Genomic DNA, 16266 nt, shown 5'->3' with positions numbered 1-16266 from the left:
ATCTCCCACCCTGAATCTTTTAGTTATGCCCCCTTGTAACAGCTACATCCACCCAAGGTAATAGTCTCTGAACGTCCACTGTATCTAACCCCATCATCATTTTATCAACCTCTATTATGTTGCTTCTCATTCAACTCTGCTCCAAAGAGAAAAGACCTAACTCCCTCAAACTTTAATCATAAGACATATCCTGCAATCCAGGCAGCATCCTGGTAAATATCCTTTGCACCCTTTCCAATGCTTCCACATCCTTCCTGTAATGAGGTGACCAGAACTGCACACAATGCTCCACATGTGGTCTCAGCAGGGTGAGGAATAGTTGCAGCATAACCCCGCGGCTCTTAAACTCAAGCCCCCTGTTATTAAACGCTCAGACACTATAAGCCTTCTTCACAGCCCTATCCACTTGGGTGGCAACCTTCAGAAATCAGTGGACATGAACCCCAAGATCTCTCTGTTCCTCCACCTTCCTCACAACCCTGCCATTGACCCTATAATCCGCATTCAAATTTTTTTGACCAAAATGAATCACCTCGCACTTATCAGGGTTAAACTCCATCTGCCATTTTTCGGCCCAGCTCTGCATCGTATCAATGTCATTGATTCAAATCACAAATAGCAGAGGACCCGGCACTGATCCCTGTGTTACACCGCTGGTAACTGGTCTCCAGTCTGAAAATTTTCCATCCATCACCACCCTCTGTCTTCTCAGTGCCGCAGTCCCAGTGCTAGCCACTGTGCCGCATGCCACCCCTTTCACCTTCAGCAAAACGGGAAGGGGCAATATTGTTTCAAATTCTCTGAGAAACAGACATCTCTAGTTGAACTGAAATGATTAGCAATATGCTGATGTCACCCAGTAAAGTTACTTGAGACTGTTAAACTATGTTAGATAAATACAAATATGATTATTATTTCCCTTTGTATAGACAAGTTACGCCCAGGTAGTGGGGAAATGGGATGTGGCCAATCATTTTTCTATGAGGAATAGATAAGGGGTTGGGGTAGAAGGTCCATAAATAAAAGAGGAGGCAAGCTGAAGGAGGCATAAATTAATCAAGGGTTGGGTTATCACTGCTGCCTCACAGCGCCAGGGAACTGGGTTCAATTCCTGCCTCGGTAGATTGTCTGTGTGATACTTGTACGTTCTCTCCGTGTTTTTGGGGTTTCCTCAGAGTCCTCCGATTTCCTCCCACAGTCCAAAGATGTGCACATTAGGTGGATTGGTCATGCTAAATATTCCCAGATGTTCCGGTTAGGGGGGGTTTCAGGGATTGGGCAGGGGAGTGGGCCTATTTCGGTTGCTCTTTCAGAGGGTCGGTGCAGACACACAAGGCCAAATAGCCACCTTCTACACGGTCGGAATTCTGTGGTTTTATAGATTTATCTGGCTGAAGGTGCTGTATGGCCCAGGAATATTGGACACAAGCAGGCTAGCCAATGAAGCCAATAGATACACTTTGCGACAGCAGAAGCAGAGAATCCAGCGGAACATACTAATCCCACACCCCATCCTGAAGGACATTGCGATCTGCTGCACATCACAATATGCAGCATGTGCTTTCCATGACACTTTGTCCTCTTTTCAATATTTGAAGATAATTGGTAAGGGGGTAGGAAAGACTAATGGAGATTTTTATATACTCAAGACTTACATGTACGCTGGGAGGCTGAGACGTCATCACTTTCCTTCTTGTTTGGGTAGATGGCAGTAAGGGAAACATCATATTTGGTGTCTGGATCCAGGTTATCTAAAACATGGCTTGTCTCTTTGCCATTTATAATCATCTGGAAGAATAGGCAGAAAGCGAAGATCAAGATACATTCAGTGCATGAAACCAATTTGTTTTCTGCAAACTGATTAAATGGGGAGGTTTGAATTTAATATAACTCAGGGGGCTGCAAGGACCTTAAAATCCATTACCAACCCTTGGCTGCAGCCACCTTTCCCAGTGGCATTCCCTCGTGGTCATGTGGAGTATTTCTGCAGAAAAGTGAATTGAAGGAATAAACTAATTTGGACGGTTTTGTTCATTACGCAAATGTTCTTCTTTGAGTGGGAACTGAGCCCAACATCTCAATACTAAAGAGCATATGGTCCGTGCGGAAAGCAGGTTTCTGATCACCTGCTAGTACAGTAATGCCATTCAGAAAGAATGTGCTGATGTTTCTGCAGGTTCTGCTTTCTAGAGCTCATCCCACCCAATTGAGTTTTTGACAATATTTTCCAGTCCTGCCCGTGACTGCGTGTCCCTGTTGGGAATGGAAAATACCTGCTGTTTTCAGTGTGATCATGCCGCCTCGACCAACAGAGAATGCAACTCATTAGCAAGTGTGGAAAGGATTACAAGGATACAATGAAACATCGTTGCTGGAAAGGAGGAACATTTTCATACATATACAGATCTGGCTGACAGCGGTTTTGCTTCACACTCGCATGTTGCAAGGCAAATTTAAAAATCAGCTGGAGCTACACAGAAGCAGAAAGTATGGATTTCATCACCTCTTTTTTGTCCCCTCCCCCAGATGGAACCCAGCTGATTCTGTACTGGTCCGCCTCCTCCGATCCATGATCCCAGTCCATCCGGAAACTTTTCCTCGAGATGACCGAGAAGCGTAGGTTTGATGGTGGTTGGACAACCGCTGTGTGAGAAGAATGAGACCTTAAATGTACACATGTAGCAGAAAGGTAACAGAATCTGACAGAGTAGAAATGATGAGAAAATGGAGGATATCTAAGCAAAGATTTGAGATACTGATAATGATCACCAACAACTTGCATTCTAATAGTGCCTTTAATGCAGTAAAATGTCCTGAGGCACTTCAGAACATGGAACATAGAAGAGTACAGGCACTTCGGCCCTCCATGTTGCGCCGACCTGTGAAACCACTATCAAGCCCATCTACACTATTCTCTTATCATCCGTATGTTTATCCAATGACCATTTAAATGCTCTTAATATTGGTGAGTCCACTCCTGTTGCAGGCAGGGCATTCTGCTCCTTTACTATTCTCTGAGTAAAGAAGCTACCTCTGACATCTGTCCTATATCTATCTCCCCTCAATTTAAAGCTATGTCCCCACGTGCTAATCATTACCATCCGAGGAAAAAGGCTCTCACTGTCCACTATATCTAATGCTCTGGTTATCTTGTTTGCCTAAATTAAGTCAGCTCTTAACCTTCTTCTCCCTAACGACAACAGCCTCAAGTCCCTCAGCCTTCCCTCATATGATCTTCCCTCCATACCAGGCAATATCCTGGTAAATCTCCTCTGCACCCTTTCCAATACTTCCATATCCTTCCGATAATGTGGCGACCAGAACTGCATGCACTACTCCAAATGCAGATGCAACAGAGTTTTGTACAGCTGCAACATGACCTCATGGCTCCGAAACTCAATCTCTCTACCAATTAAATCTAACATACCAAATTATTAATAGCACTATCTACCGGAGTGGCAACTTTCAGGGATCAATGTGCATGGACACTGAGATCTCACTGCTCATCCACACTACCAAGAATCTTACCATTAGCCCAGTACTCTGTCTTTGTGTTATTCCTTCCAAAATGAATCACCTCACACTTTTCTGCATTAAACTCCATTTGCCACCTGTCAGCCCAGCTCTGCAGCTTATCTATGTCCCTCTGTAACTTGCAACATCCTTCCGCACTATCCATAACTCCACCGATTTTAGTGCCATCTGCAGATTTACTCACCCATCCTTCTACGCCCTGCTCCAGGCCATTTAGAAAAATGACAAAACAGTTCTTTGTGGTACACCACTAGCAACTGAACTTCGGCTGAACATTTCCTATCAACTTTGTTTTCTTCCAGCTAGCCAATTTCTGCTAAATTACCCTGAATCCCATGTCTCCGTATCTTCTGCAATGGCCTACAATGGGGAAGCTCATCAAACGCTTTACTGAAATCCATGTACACCAATCAACTGCTTTACCCTCGACCACCTGTTTGGTCACCTTCTCAAAGAACTCAATAAGGTTTGTGAGGCACGACCTACCCTTCACAAAACCGTGTTGACGATCTCGGATCAAATTATTCCTTTCCAGATGATTATAAATCCTATCTGTTATGAACCTTTACAAGACGTTGCCCACAACAGAAGTAAGGCTCACCTGTCTATAGTTACCGGGGTTATCTCTGTTCCCCTTCTTGAACAAGGGGACAACATTTGCTGTCCTCCAACCTACTGGCACTATTCCTGTAGGCAAAGATAACATAAAGATCAAAGCTCAAGGCTCAGCAATCTCTTCCCTTAATTCACAGAGAATTCTAGGATAAATCCCATCAAGCTCAGGGGACTTATCTGTTTTCACACTTTCCAGAATTACTAACACCTCCTCCTGATGAACCTCAAGCCCTTTAAATCTAGTAGCCTGTACCACATTATTCTTCTCAACAACATCGTCTTTTTCCTGAGTGAATACGGACAAAAAAGTTTCATTCAGCACCTCTCCTATCTCCTCGGACTCCACGCACAACTTCCCTTGACAGGCCCACCTCTTAGCCGAGTCATTCTTTTATTCCTGATGTACCTATAGAAGCTTTAGGTTTATCCTTGATCCTACCTGACAAAGACTTCTCTTGTCCCCTCCTGGCTCTTCTTCGCTCTCTCTTTAGATCCTTCCCAGCTAACTTGTAACTCTCGAGCGCCCTAACTGAACCTTCACATCTCATCTTTACATAAGCCTCCTTCTTCCTCTTGACAAGTGATTCAACTACTTTATTAAACCACGGTTCCCTCGCTTGACCACTTCCTCCGTGCCTGACAGGCACATAAGAACGTAAGAACATAAGCACAAGGAGCAGCAGTAGGCCACATGGCCCCTCGAGCCTGCTCCACCATTCAATGAGATCATGGCTGATCTTTTGTGGACTTAGCTCCAGGGGAAGCACGGTCGCATGGTGGTTAGCATAATTGCTTCACAGCTCCATCTACAAGTTTGCTGACGATACGACCATAGTGGGCCGGATCTCGAATAACGACGAGTCCGAATACAGGAGGGAGGTAGAGCACCTAGTGGAGTGGTGTAACGACAACAATCTCTCCCTCAATGCCAGCAAAACTAAAGAACTGGTCATCGACTTCAGGAAGCAAAGTACTGTACACACCCCTGTCAGCATCAACGGAGCCGATGTGGAGATGGTTAGCAGTTTCAAATTCCTAGGGGTGCACATCACCAAAATCTATCCTGGTCCACTCACGTCGATGCTATCACCAAGAATGCACAACAGCGCCTATACTTCCTCAGGAAACTAAGGAAATTCGGCATGTCCACATTAACCCTTACCAACTTTTACAGATGCACCATAGAAAGCATCCTATCGGGCTGCATCACAGCCTGGTATGGCAACTGCTCGGCCCAGGACCGCAAGGAACTTCAGAGAGTCGTGAATACCGCCCAGTCCATCACATAAACCTGCCTCCCATCCATTTATTCCATCGACACCTCCCGCTGCCGGGGGAAAGCGGGCAGCATAATCAAGGATCCCTCCCACCCGGCTTACTCACTTTTCCAACCTCTTCCATCGGGCAGGAGATTCAGAAGTCTGAGAACACGCACGAACAGACCAAAAACAGCTTCTTCCCCCCTGTCACCAGACTCCTGAATGACCCTCTTATTTACTGACCTCATTAACACTACACCCTGTATGCTTCAACCGATGCCAATGCTTATGTAGTTACATTGTATATCTTGTGTTGCCCTATTATGTATTCTCATGTATTTTCTTGAATTCTGTTTAATTCCCTTTTCTAATGATCTGTTGAGCTGCTTGCAGAAAAATACTTTTCACTGTACCTCGGTAAACGTGACAATAAACAAATCCAATCCAATCCAATCCAATCCAGGGTCCCAGATTCGATCCCCGGCTAGGTCACTGTCTGTGCGGAGTCTGCACGTTCTCCCCGTGTGTGCCTGGGTTTCCTCCGGGTGCTCCGGTTTCCTCCCACAGCCCAAAGATGTGCGGGTTAGGTGGATTGGACAGGCGAGATTGCCCTTAGTGTCCAAAAAAGAAGGTTAAGGGGGGGCTGTTGGGTTGTTGGGTTACGGGTATAGGGTGGATACGTGGGCTTGAGTAGGGTGATCATTGCTCGACACAACATCGCGGGCGGAAGGGCCTGTTCTGTGCTGTACTGTTCTATGTTTCCGGCCTGAACATTAGAACCCTGAAACCCTTTATTCTTCAAAAAGCTATCCATCTTTCTCTTAAAATCATTTACTGAAGGGGCCTCAACAGCTTCAGTGGGCAAGTCATTCCATTGATGCACAACCCTTTGGGTGAAGAAGTTCCACCTAAACTCAGTCCTCAATCTATTTCCCATTATTTTGAAGCTGTGCCTCCTAATTCTGCTTTCACCCGCCAGTGGCAATAACCTGCCGACATCGATCCTCTCTATTCCCTTCATAATTTTACATGTTTCTAGAAGATCCCACCCTCATCCTTCCAAATTCCAACGAATACAGTCCCAGACTGCGCAACTTCTCCTCGTAATCCAAACCTTCATCTCTGGGACTAACCTAGTGAATCTCCTTTGCACAACCTCCAGTCCGTCCTTTCCCAGGTAAGGGAACCTAAACTGAACACAATACTCCAGGTTTGGCCTCACTGAAACCTTATACAATTGCAGCATAACCTCCCTAGTCTTCAACTCCATCTCTCGAGCAATGAATGACAAAATTCCATTCTCTTTCTGAAACAGGTATCGTAACTGCAAAGCAACATTTTGCGACTCGTGCACAAGCCCACCCAGGTCTCTCTGCACAGCAGCATGTTTTAATATTTTGTCATTTAATTAATAATCCTGTTTGCTGTTATTCCTAACAAAGTGGATACCCTCACATTTGTCAACATTGTATTCCATCTGCCAGACCCTAGTCCATTCACTTAACCTATCCAAATCCCTCTGCAGGCTTCCGGAATCCTCTGCACTTTTTGCTTCACCACTCATCTTAGTGTCGTCTGCAGACTTGGACAAATTAATTAACCAATCCTCTATCCATGCTACTAATCCCTTAATGCCATGCATCTTTATCCCTTCCAGCAACCTTTTGTGTGGCATCTTGCCAAAGGTTTACTTGAAATCCAGATATACCACATCCATTGGCTCCCCATTATCTACCGCTCTGGTAAGGTCCGCAAAAAATTCCACTCCATTAGTAAGGCACGACCTTGCCCTTTATGAACCCATGCTGCGTTTGCCCAATGGGACAATTTCCATCCAGACGTCTCACTATTTCATCTTTGATGATAGATTCCAGCATCTTCCCTACTACCGAAGTTATGCTAACTGATTTATAATTACCCACTCTCTGCCTACCTCCTTATTTAAACAGTGGTGTCATGTTTGCTAATTTCCAATCCGCCGGGACCACCCCAGAGTCTAGTGAAATTTGTTAAATTATCACTAGTGCATTTGCAATTTCCCTAGCCATCTCTTTTAGCACTCTGGGATGCATTCCATCAGGGCCAGGAGACTTGTCTACCTTTCGTCCCATGAGCTTGCCCACCACTATCTCCTTCGTGATAACAATCATCACAAGGTCTTCACCTGTCATAGCCTCATTTCTATCAGTCACTGGCATGTTATTTGTGTCTTCCACTGTGAAGACAGACCCAATAAACCTGTTCAGTTCCTCAGCCATTTCCTCAACTCCCATTATTAAATCACCCTTCTCATCCTCTACAGGAAAAATATTTACCTGAAAAGCCCCTCGTCACCACATTCCGGCACCTGTTCACTCTCACAATCTATCTTACTCTTCATTATAGCTTTTGTAGTAGATTTCTGTAGCGCCCTAAAGATTTCCCAGTGCTCCAGTCTCCCACTAACCTTTCCCACTTTGGATGTTTTTTCCTTCAGATATCCATGGTCAATTTTCCCTCTTTCTTCTGTCCTTCCTTTTTGTCGGTATAAACTGTGAAAAATCGCTTGGAAGGTTCTCCACTGTTCCTCAACTTTTTCACCATAAAGTCTTTGCTCCCAGTCTACCTCAGCTAGCTCTTCTCTCATCCCATTGTAATCTCCTTTGTTTCAGCACAAAACACTACTGTTTGTGTTCACCTTCTCACCCTCCATCTGTATTTTAAATTCCACCATATTGTGATCGCTCCTTCCAAGTGGATCCCTAACTGTGAGATCATTGGTCAATCCTGTCTCATGATACAGGACCAGATCTAGGGCCGCTTGTTCCCTTGTAGGTTCTATTACATACCGTTCTCGGAAACTATCACGGATACTTTCTATAAACTCCTCCGCCAGGCTGCACGAGGGGACATAGCTTTAAATTGAGGGGAGATAGATATAGGACAGATGTCAGAGGTTGGTTCTTTATTCAGAGAATAGGAAGGGCGTAGAATGCCCAGCCTGCAACAGTAGTGCAGTCGCCAACACTAAACACATTCAAATGGTCATTAGATAGGCATATGGACGATAAGGGAATAGTGTAGATGGGCTTTAGAGGGGATTCGCAGGTCAGCGCAACATCGAGGGCCGAAGGGCCTGTACTGCGCTATAATGTTCTATGTTCTATATAGTTACATTGTAGAACACAGAACATAGAACATAGAACACTACAGCGCAGTACGGGCCCTTCGGCCCTCGATGTTGCGCCGACCTGTGAAACCATCTGAAGCCTATCTGACCTACACTATTCCATTTTCATTCATATGTCTATCCAGTGACCACTTAAATGCCCTTAAAGTTGGCGAGTCTACGACAGTTACAGGCAGGGCGTTCCACACCCCTCCTACTCTCTGAGTAAAGAAACTGCCTCTGACATCTGTCCTATATCTACCACCCCTCAATTTAAAGCTATGTCCCCTCGTGTTGGTCATCACCATCCGAGGAAAAAGACTCTCACTGTCCACCCTATCTAATCCTCTGACTATCTTATATGTCTCTATTAAGTCACCTCTCAGCCTTCTCCTCTCTAACGAAAACAACCTCAAGTCCCTGAGCCTTTCCTCGTAAGATCGTCCCTCCATACCAGGCAACATCCTAGTAAATCTCCTCTGAACCCTTTCCAAAGCTTCCACATCCTTCCTATAATGTGGTGACCAAAACTGCACGCAATACTCCAGGTGCGGCCGCACCAGAGTTATGTACAGCTGCGGCATGACCTTGTGGCTCCGAAACTCAATCCCCCTGCTGATAAAGGCTAGCACACCATATGCCTTCTTAACAGCCCTATTAACCTGGGTGGCAACTTTCAGGGATTTATGTACCTGGATGCCGAGATCTCTCTGTTCATCTACACGATCAAGAATCTTGCCATTAGCCCAGTACTCTGCATTCCTGTTACTTCTTCCAAAGTGAACCACCTCACACTTTTCCGCATTAAACTCCATCTGCCACCTCTCAGCCCAGATCTGCAGCTTATCTATGTTCCTCTGTATCCTATAACATCCTTCAGCACTATCCACAACTCCACCAACCTTCGTGTCATCTGCAAATTTACTAACCCATCCTTCTACACCCTCTTCCAGGTCATTTATAAAAATGACAAACAGCAGTGGCCCCAAAACAGATCCTTGCGGTACACCACTAGCAATTGAACTCCAGGATGAACATTTGCCATCAACCACCACCCTCTGTCTTCTTTCAGCTAGCCAATTACTGATCCAAACCGCTATTGTATATCTTGTGTTGCGCTATTATGTATTTTCTAGTATTTTCTTGAATTTTGTCTAATTTCCCTTTCTTATCATGTACTGAATGATCTGTTGAGCTGCTTGCAGAAAAATAGTTTTCACTGTACCTCGGTACACATGACAATAAACAAATACAATCCAATCAAATCCAAAAGAAAATTCCCTGGCGCTCGGCTGCCTAAATCTCCACGGATCCACCCCCTCCCATCTGCTCCATGAACCCTTTCGGCTCCTTTGCCATTGCTGGCACCTTGCCCGTTCTCGAACATGACCGGTCCACGCCTTGATCAACAAGCATGTTGATCAGTAACCATGTTGAAATCCCCACCCATAATCAGCCTGTGCAATTATCCCAGGTTGAGGGTCCCACTGAACTTTGGGAAAGGTTGACAGGGTTTATTGCTGCTGTTGCATGGTATGAAAATTGAACAAAATATTTTTACCCCACAAAAGACAAGGTAAAAGTGATGTAAAAACAAAAAATGCTGAAAATGCTCAGCTGGTCTGGCAACACCTGAAGAGGGAGAAAAAAAGTCATCAGGTTTTAAGCAGGTGGGAGGTGATTAAAAAAAGTGGGAAGGTCTGTCACAGGGTGGAAGGCAGGAGAAATTAAATGACAAAAGAGTTGTCAATGTGGGGGGAATGGGACAAGATGTGGCCAGAGGAGGCGTGAATCACAGAATAATGAGCAGCTGCTGTCTCAAAGCAGAAACAAGAGAAAAAAGGGTGAAAATCAAAACATGTAAAGGGAAAGGAACCAAAACGGGGCCTGGATAATGATGTAAAATTGTTGAACACGGTGTTGAGTCCAGGATGCTATAAAGCACCTCATGGAAAGTTGAGGCGGTGTTTTTCCAGCTCTATTGGAATAATGCTGCTGATCAAGGACAGAGAGATCAGCAAGACAGCAAGGCTAAATAAAGGAGATGCAAGCTGAAATGTTGGATCCTGACATAAAGCAGAGCGGCTTCACATGTAGGGGTAAAGGATTGGGGGTGGGGGAAAGGGATTGAAGTAAGTTACTGCAAAGGGTCACTAAACTCAACAGCAGAAACAGATCAAAAAAATATGTGTTACACTGGAGAATGGAGTTTGAGGAATATTGCGAGTCAGTAGGGTAACATTCCATAAAATACGGGCAGGTTTACTGCGGTTGATTATCTTTTCCATGTCACCTTTGTTACTTTGTAAAAAAATTTAAGAGTACCCAATTACTGTTTTTTTCCAATTCAGGGGGAATTTAGCGTGGCCAATCCACCTAACGTGCACATTAAAGTTACTTGAGAGTGTTAAAATATGTTAGATAGATACAAATATGATTGTTATTCACCTTTGTAAAGACAAGTTACGCCCAGGGAGTGGGGAAATGGGGTGAGGCCAATCATTTTTCTGTGAGGAATAGATAAGGGGTTGGGGTAGAAGGTCCATAAATAAAAGAGGAGGCAAGTTGAAGGAGGCATAGATTAATCAGGGGTTGGGTTATCACTGCTGCCTCACAGCGCCAGAGAACTGGGTTCAATTCCTGCCTCGGTAGGTTGTCTGTGTGGCGCTTGTACGTTCTCTCCGTGTCTTTGTGGGTTTCCTCCGGGTCCTCCGATTTCCTCCCACAGTTCAAAGATGTGCACATTAGGTGGATTGGTCATGCTAAATAGTCCCAGATGTGCCGGTTAGGGGGTGTTTCAGGGATTGGGCAGGGGAGTGGGCCTATTTCGGTTGCTATTTCAGAGGGTCGGTGCAGACACACAAGGCCAAATAGCCTCCTTCTACACTGTCGGAATTCTGTGGTTTTATAGATTTATCTGGCTGAAGGTGCAGTATGGCCCAGGAATATTGGACACAAGCAGGCTAGCCAATGAAGCCAATAGATACACTTTGCTACAGCAGAAGCAGAGAATCCAGCGGAACATACTAATCCAATCCCACACCCCATCCTGAAGGACATTGTGATCTGCTGCACATCACAATATGCAGCATGTGCTTTCCATGTCACTTTGTCCTCTTTTCAATATTTGAAGATAATTGAAAAGACTAATGGAGAATTTTATCTATTGAAGACTTACCTGTACGCTGGGAGCCTAAGAGGCCATCACTTTCCACCTTGTCTGGGTAGATGGCAGTAAGGGATACATCATACAAGGTGTCAGGATCCAGGTTATCTAAAACCTGGCTTGTCTCATTGCCATTTATAACCATCTGGAAGAATAGGCATAAAACAAAGATCAAGATATGTTCAGTGCATGAAACCAATTTGTTTTCTGCAAACTGATTCCCTTAATTAAATGGGGATGTTTGAATTTGATATCACTCAGGGGGCCTCAATGACCTTAAAATCCTTTACCAACCCTTGGATGCAGCCACCTTTCCCAGTGGCATTCCCTCATGGTCATGTGGAGTATTTCTGCAGAGTATTAAATTGAAGGAATAAACTAATTTGGACTGTTTTGTTCATTGCCCAAATGCTCTTCTTTGAGTTGGCAGCTGGGCCCAACATCTCAATACTAAAGAGCATAGGGTCCGTGCGGAAAGCAGTTTTCTGATCACCTTCTAGTACAGTAATGCCATTCAGAAAGAATGTACTGATGTTTCTGCAGGTTACGGTTCAAAGAGCTCATCCCACCCAATTGAGTTTTGGCCAATCTCCAAATATTCCAGTCCTGCCCGTGACTTTGCGTGTCCCTGTTGGGAATGGAAAATACCTGCTGTTTTCAGTGTGATCATGCCGCCTCGGCCAACAGAGAATGCAACTCATTAGCAAGTGTGGAAAGGATTACAAGGATACAATGAAACATTGTTCCTGGAGAGGAGGAACATTTGCATACATATACAGATCTGGCTGACAGCGGTTTTGCTTCACACTCGCATGTTGCAAGGCAAATTTAAAAATCAGCTGGAGCTACACAGAAGCAGAAAGTATGGATTTCATCACCTCTTTTTTGTCCCCTCCTGCAGATGGTACCCAGCTGATTCTGAACAGATCCGCCTCCTCCCGTCCATGATCCCAGTGCATCTGGAAATTGTACCCCTTGACGTCCGAGAAGCGTAGGTTTGATGGTGCTGGGACAGTCACTGTGCGAGAAGAATGAGACCATAAATGTACACATGGAGCAGAAAGGTAACAGAATCTGACAGAGTAGAAATAATGAGGGAAGGGAGGCCACCTAAGCAAAGATCTGTGATAATGGTGCTGATCACCAGCAACTTGCAATCTCTCGACCAATAAAAGCTAAATAAGAAGTGTTACAACACCAGGTTAAAGTCCAACAGTTTTGTTTCAAACACGAGCTTTCGGAGCACTGCACCTCCCAAAGCTAACACACCGTACGCCTTCTTCATAACCCTATCAACCTGGGTGGCAACTTTCAGGGATCTATGTGCATGGACACCGAGATCTCTCCGCTCATCCACACGACCAAGAACCTTACCATTAGCCCAGTACTCTGTCTTCCTGTTATTCCTTCCAAAATGAATCACCTCACACTTTTCTGCATTAAACTCCATTTGCCACCTGTCAGTCCAGCTCTGCAGGTTATACTGTTCCTCTGTAACTTGTAATATCCTTCCGCACTGTCCACAGCTCCACCGACTTAAGTGTCATCTGCAAATATACTCACCCATCCTTTTACGACCTCCTCCAGGTCATTTATAAAAATGGCAAACAGCAGTGGCCCCAAAACAGATCCTTGTGGTCCACCATTCACAACTGAACTCCAGGCTGAACATTTCCCATCACCCTTTGCCTACTTCCAGCTAGCCAATTTCTGATCCAAACTGCTAAAACCTCTGAATCCTATGCCTCCGTATTTTCTGCAATAGCCTACCGTGGTGATCCATATCAAATGTATACTGAAATCCATATACACCACATCAACTGCTTTACACTCATCCACCTGTTTTGTTACCTTTTCAAAGAACTCAATAAGGTTTGTGAGGCACAACCTACCCTTCACAAAACGGTGTTGACTATCTCTAATCAAATTATTCCTTTCCAGATGATTATAAATCCTATATCTTATGAATCTTTCCAAGACTTTGCCCACAACAAAAGTAAGGCACACTGGTCTATCATTACTAGGGTTGTCTCTACTCCCCTTCTTGAACATGGGGGCAACATTTGCTGTCTTCCAGTCTTCTGGCACTATTCCTGTAGACAAAGATAATGGAAGATCAAAGCCAAAGTTTCAGCAATCTCTCCCCTTACTTCACAGAGAATCCGTGGATAAATCCCATCCGGCCCAGGGGACTTACCTATTTTCACACTTTCCAGAATTGTTAACACCTCCTCCTCATGAACCTCAAGCCCTTCTCGTCTAATAGCCTGTATCTCAATATTCTTCTCAACAACATCGTCTTTTTCCTGTGTGAATATTGACGAAAAATATTCATTTCGCACCTCTTCTATCTCCTCGGACTCCACGCACAACTTCCCGTGACAGGTCCTCCTCTTACCCTAGTCATTCTTTTATTCCTGACATACCAATAGGAAGCTTCATGGTTGTCTTTGATCGTCCCTGCCAAAGATTTCTCAAGTCCAATCCAGGCTCTTCTCAGCTCTCTCTTTAGGTCCTTCCTTGCTAACTTAGAACTCTCGAGTGCCCTCACTGAACCTTCACGTATCATCTTTACATAAGCCTCCTTCTTCCTCTTGACAAATGATTCAACTACTTTCATAAACCACGGTGCCCTCGCTCGACCACTACCTCACTGCCTGACAGGTACAGAAGAACATAAGATCATAAGAACCAGGAGCAGGAGTAGGCCACCTGGCCCCTCGAGCCTGCTCTGCCATTCAATGAGATCATGTCTGATTTTTTTTTTGTGGAATCAGCTCCACTTTTCGGCCCTAACACCATAACCCGTAATCCCTTTATTCTTCAAAAAACGATCTATATTTATCTTAATAATATTTATTGATGACGCTTTAACTGCTTCACTGGACAAGGAATTCCATAGGTGCACAACCCTTTGGGTGGATACGTTCCTACTAAACTCAGACCTCAATATATTTCCCCTTATTTTGAGGCTATGCCACCTAGTTCTGCTTTCAGCCGCCAGTGAAAACAACCTTCCCGCATCTATCCTATCTATTCCCTTCATAATTTGACATGTTTATATCAGATCCCGCCTCATCCTTCTAAATTCCAATGAGTACAGTCCCAGTCTACTCAACCGCACCTCGTAATCCAACCCCTTCAGCTCTGGGATTAACCTTGTAAATCTCCTCTGCACACCCTCCAGCACCAGTACGTCCTTTCTCAGGTAAGGTGACCAAAAGTGAACATAATACTCCAGCTGTAGCCTCACTAACACTTTATACAATTGCAGCATAACCTCCCTGGTCTTAAACTCCATCCCTCCAGCAATGAAGGACAAAATTCCATTTGCCTTCTTAATTTACTGTTGCACCTGTAGACCAGCTTTCTTAGACTCATGCACTAGCACACCCAGGTCTCTCTGCACAGCAGCATGCTTTAATATATTATCATATAAATAATAATCCTGTTTGCTGTTATTCCTACCAAAATGGATAACCTCACATTGTTAACATTGTATTCCATCTGCCAGACCCTAGCCCATTCACTTAACCTATCCAAATCCTTCTGCAGACTTCCGGTATCCTCTGCACTTTTTGCTTGCTCCTACTTTACCCTTAATGCCAAGCATCTTTACCTTATGCTGCAATCTTTTGTGTGGCACTGCATCAAAGGCTTTCTGGAAATCCAGATATACCACATCCATTGGCGTCGTGTTATCTACCTCACTAGTAACGTCCTCAAAGAATTCCACTAAATTAGTAAGGCATGACCTGCCCTTTATAAACCCATGCTGCATCTGCCCAATGGGACAATTTCCATCCAGACGTCTCGCTATTTCTTCTTTGATGATAGATTCCAGCATCTTCCCTTCTACCGAAGTTGAGCTAACTGGCCAATAATTACCCGCTCTCTGCCTACCTCCTTTTTTAAACAGTGGTGTCACGTTTGTAAATTCCAATCCGCCAGGACCACCCCAGAGTCTAACCTTTAGCCCCATTAGCTTGCCCCGTAACTATCTCCTTCATGATAACAATCATCTCAAGGTCCTCACCTGTCATTGCCTCATTTCTATCAGTCACTGGATGTTCTGTGTGACTTCCACCGTGAAGACCGACCCAAAAAATCTGTTCAGTTCCTCAGCCATTTCCTCAACTCCCATTAATAAATCTCCCTTCTCATCCTCTACAGGACAGATATTTACCTTTGCCACTCTTTTTTTTCTATATATTTGCAGAAACTTTTACTACTTGTTTTTATATTCTGAGCACGTTTACTCTCGTAATCTATTTAACTCATCTTTATAGTTTTTTTAATAGCTTTCTGCAGCCCCCTAAAGATTTCCCAGTCCTCTAGTCCCCCACTAATCTTTGCCACTTTGTATGCTTTTTCTTTGAATTTGATTCTTTCCCTTATTTCCTTAGGTATCCATGGTCGACTTTCCCTCTTTCTCCCATCCTTCCTTTTTCTTGGTATAAACCTTTACTGAGCACCGCGAAAAATCGCTTGGCAGGTTCTCCACTGTTCATCAATGGTTTCACCATAAAGTCATTGCTCCCAGT

The 16266-nt window shown here is 44.4% G+C and overlaps 1 protein-coding gene across 1 annotated transcript in view; it reads right to left on the bottom strand.

The window, feature by feature from the left end:
* The window catches only part of LOC119963598 (tenascin-X-like), a 621159-nt gene that overhangs the window by 499150 nt on the left and 105743 nt on the right, over window positions 1-16266 (bottom strand). The window contains exons 13-16 of the mRNA XM_038792929.1: window positions 12601-12740; window positions 11735-11867; window positions 2504-2643; window positions 1656-1788 (exon numbers count right to left, since the gene is read on the bottom strand). Of these exons, the coding sequence (XP_038648857.1) occupies window positions 1656-1788; window positions 2504-2643; window positions 11735-11867; window positions 12601-12740 (546 nt within the window). The remainder of the gene's footprint in view (window positions 1-1655; window positions 1789-2503; window positions 2644-11734; window positions 11868-12600; window positions 12741-16266) is intronic.

Source organism: Scyliorhinus canicula, chromosome 3 (genome assembly GCF_902713615.1).
Source record: "Scyliorhinus canicula chromosome 3, sScyCan1.1, whole genome shotgun sequence".
Lineage (NCBI taxonomy): Eukaryota > Metazoa > Chordata > Chondrichthyes > Carcharhiniformes > Scyliorhinidae > Scyliorhinus > Scyliorhinus canicula.
Note: the sequence above shows the minus strand (reverse complement) of the source record. Positions and strands in the feature narration are given on the sequence as shown.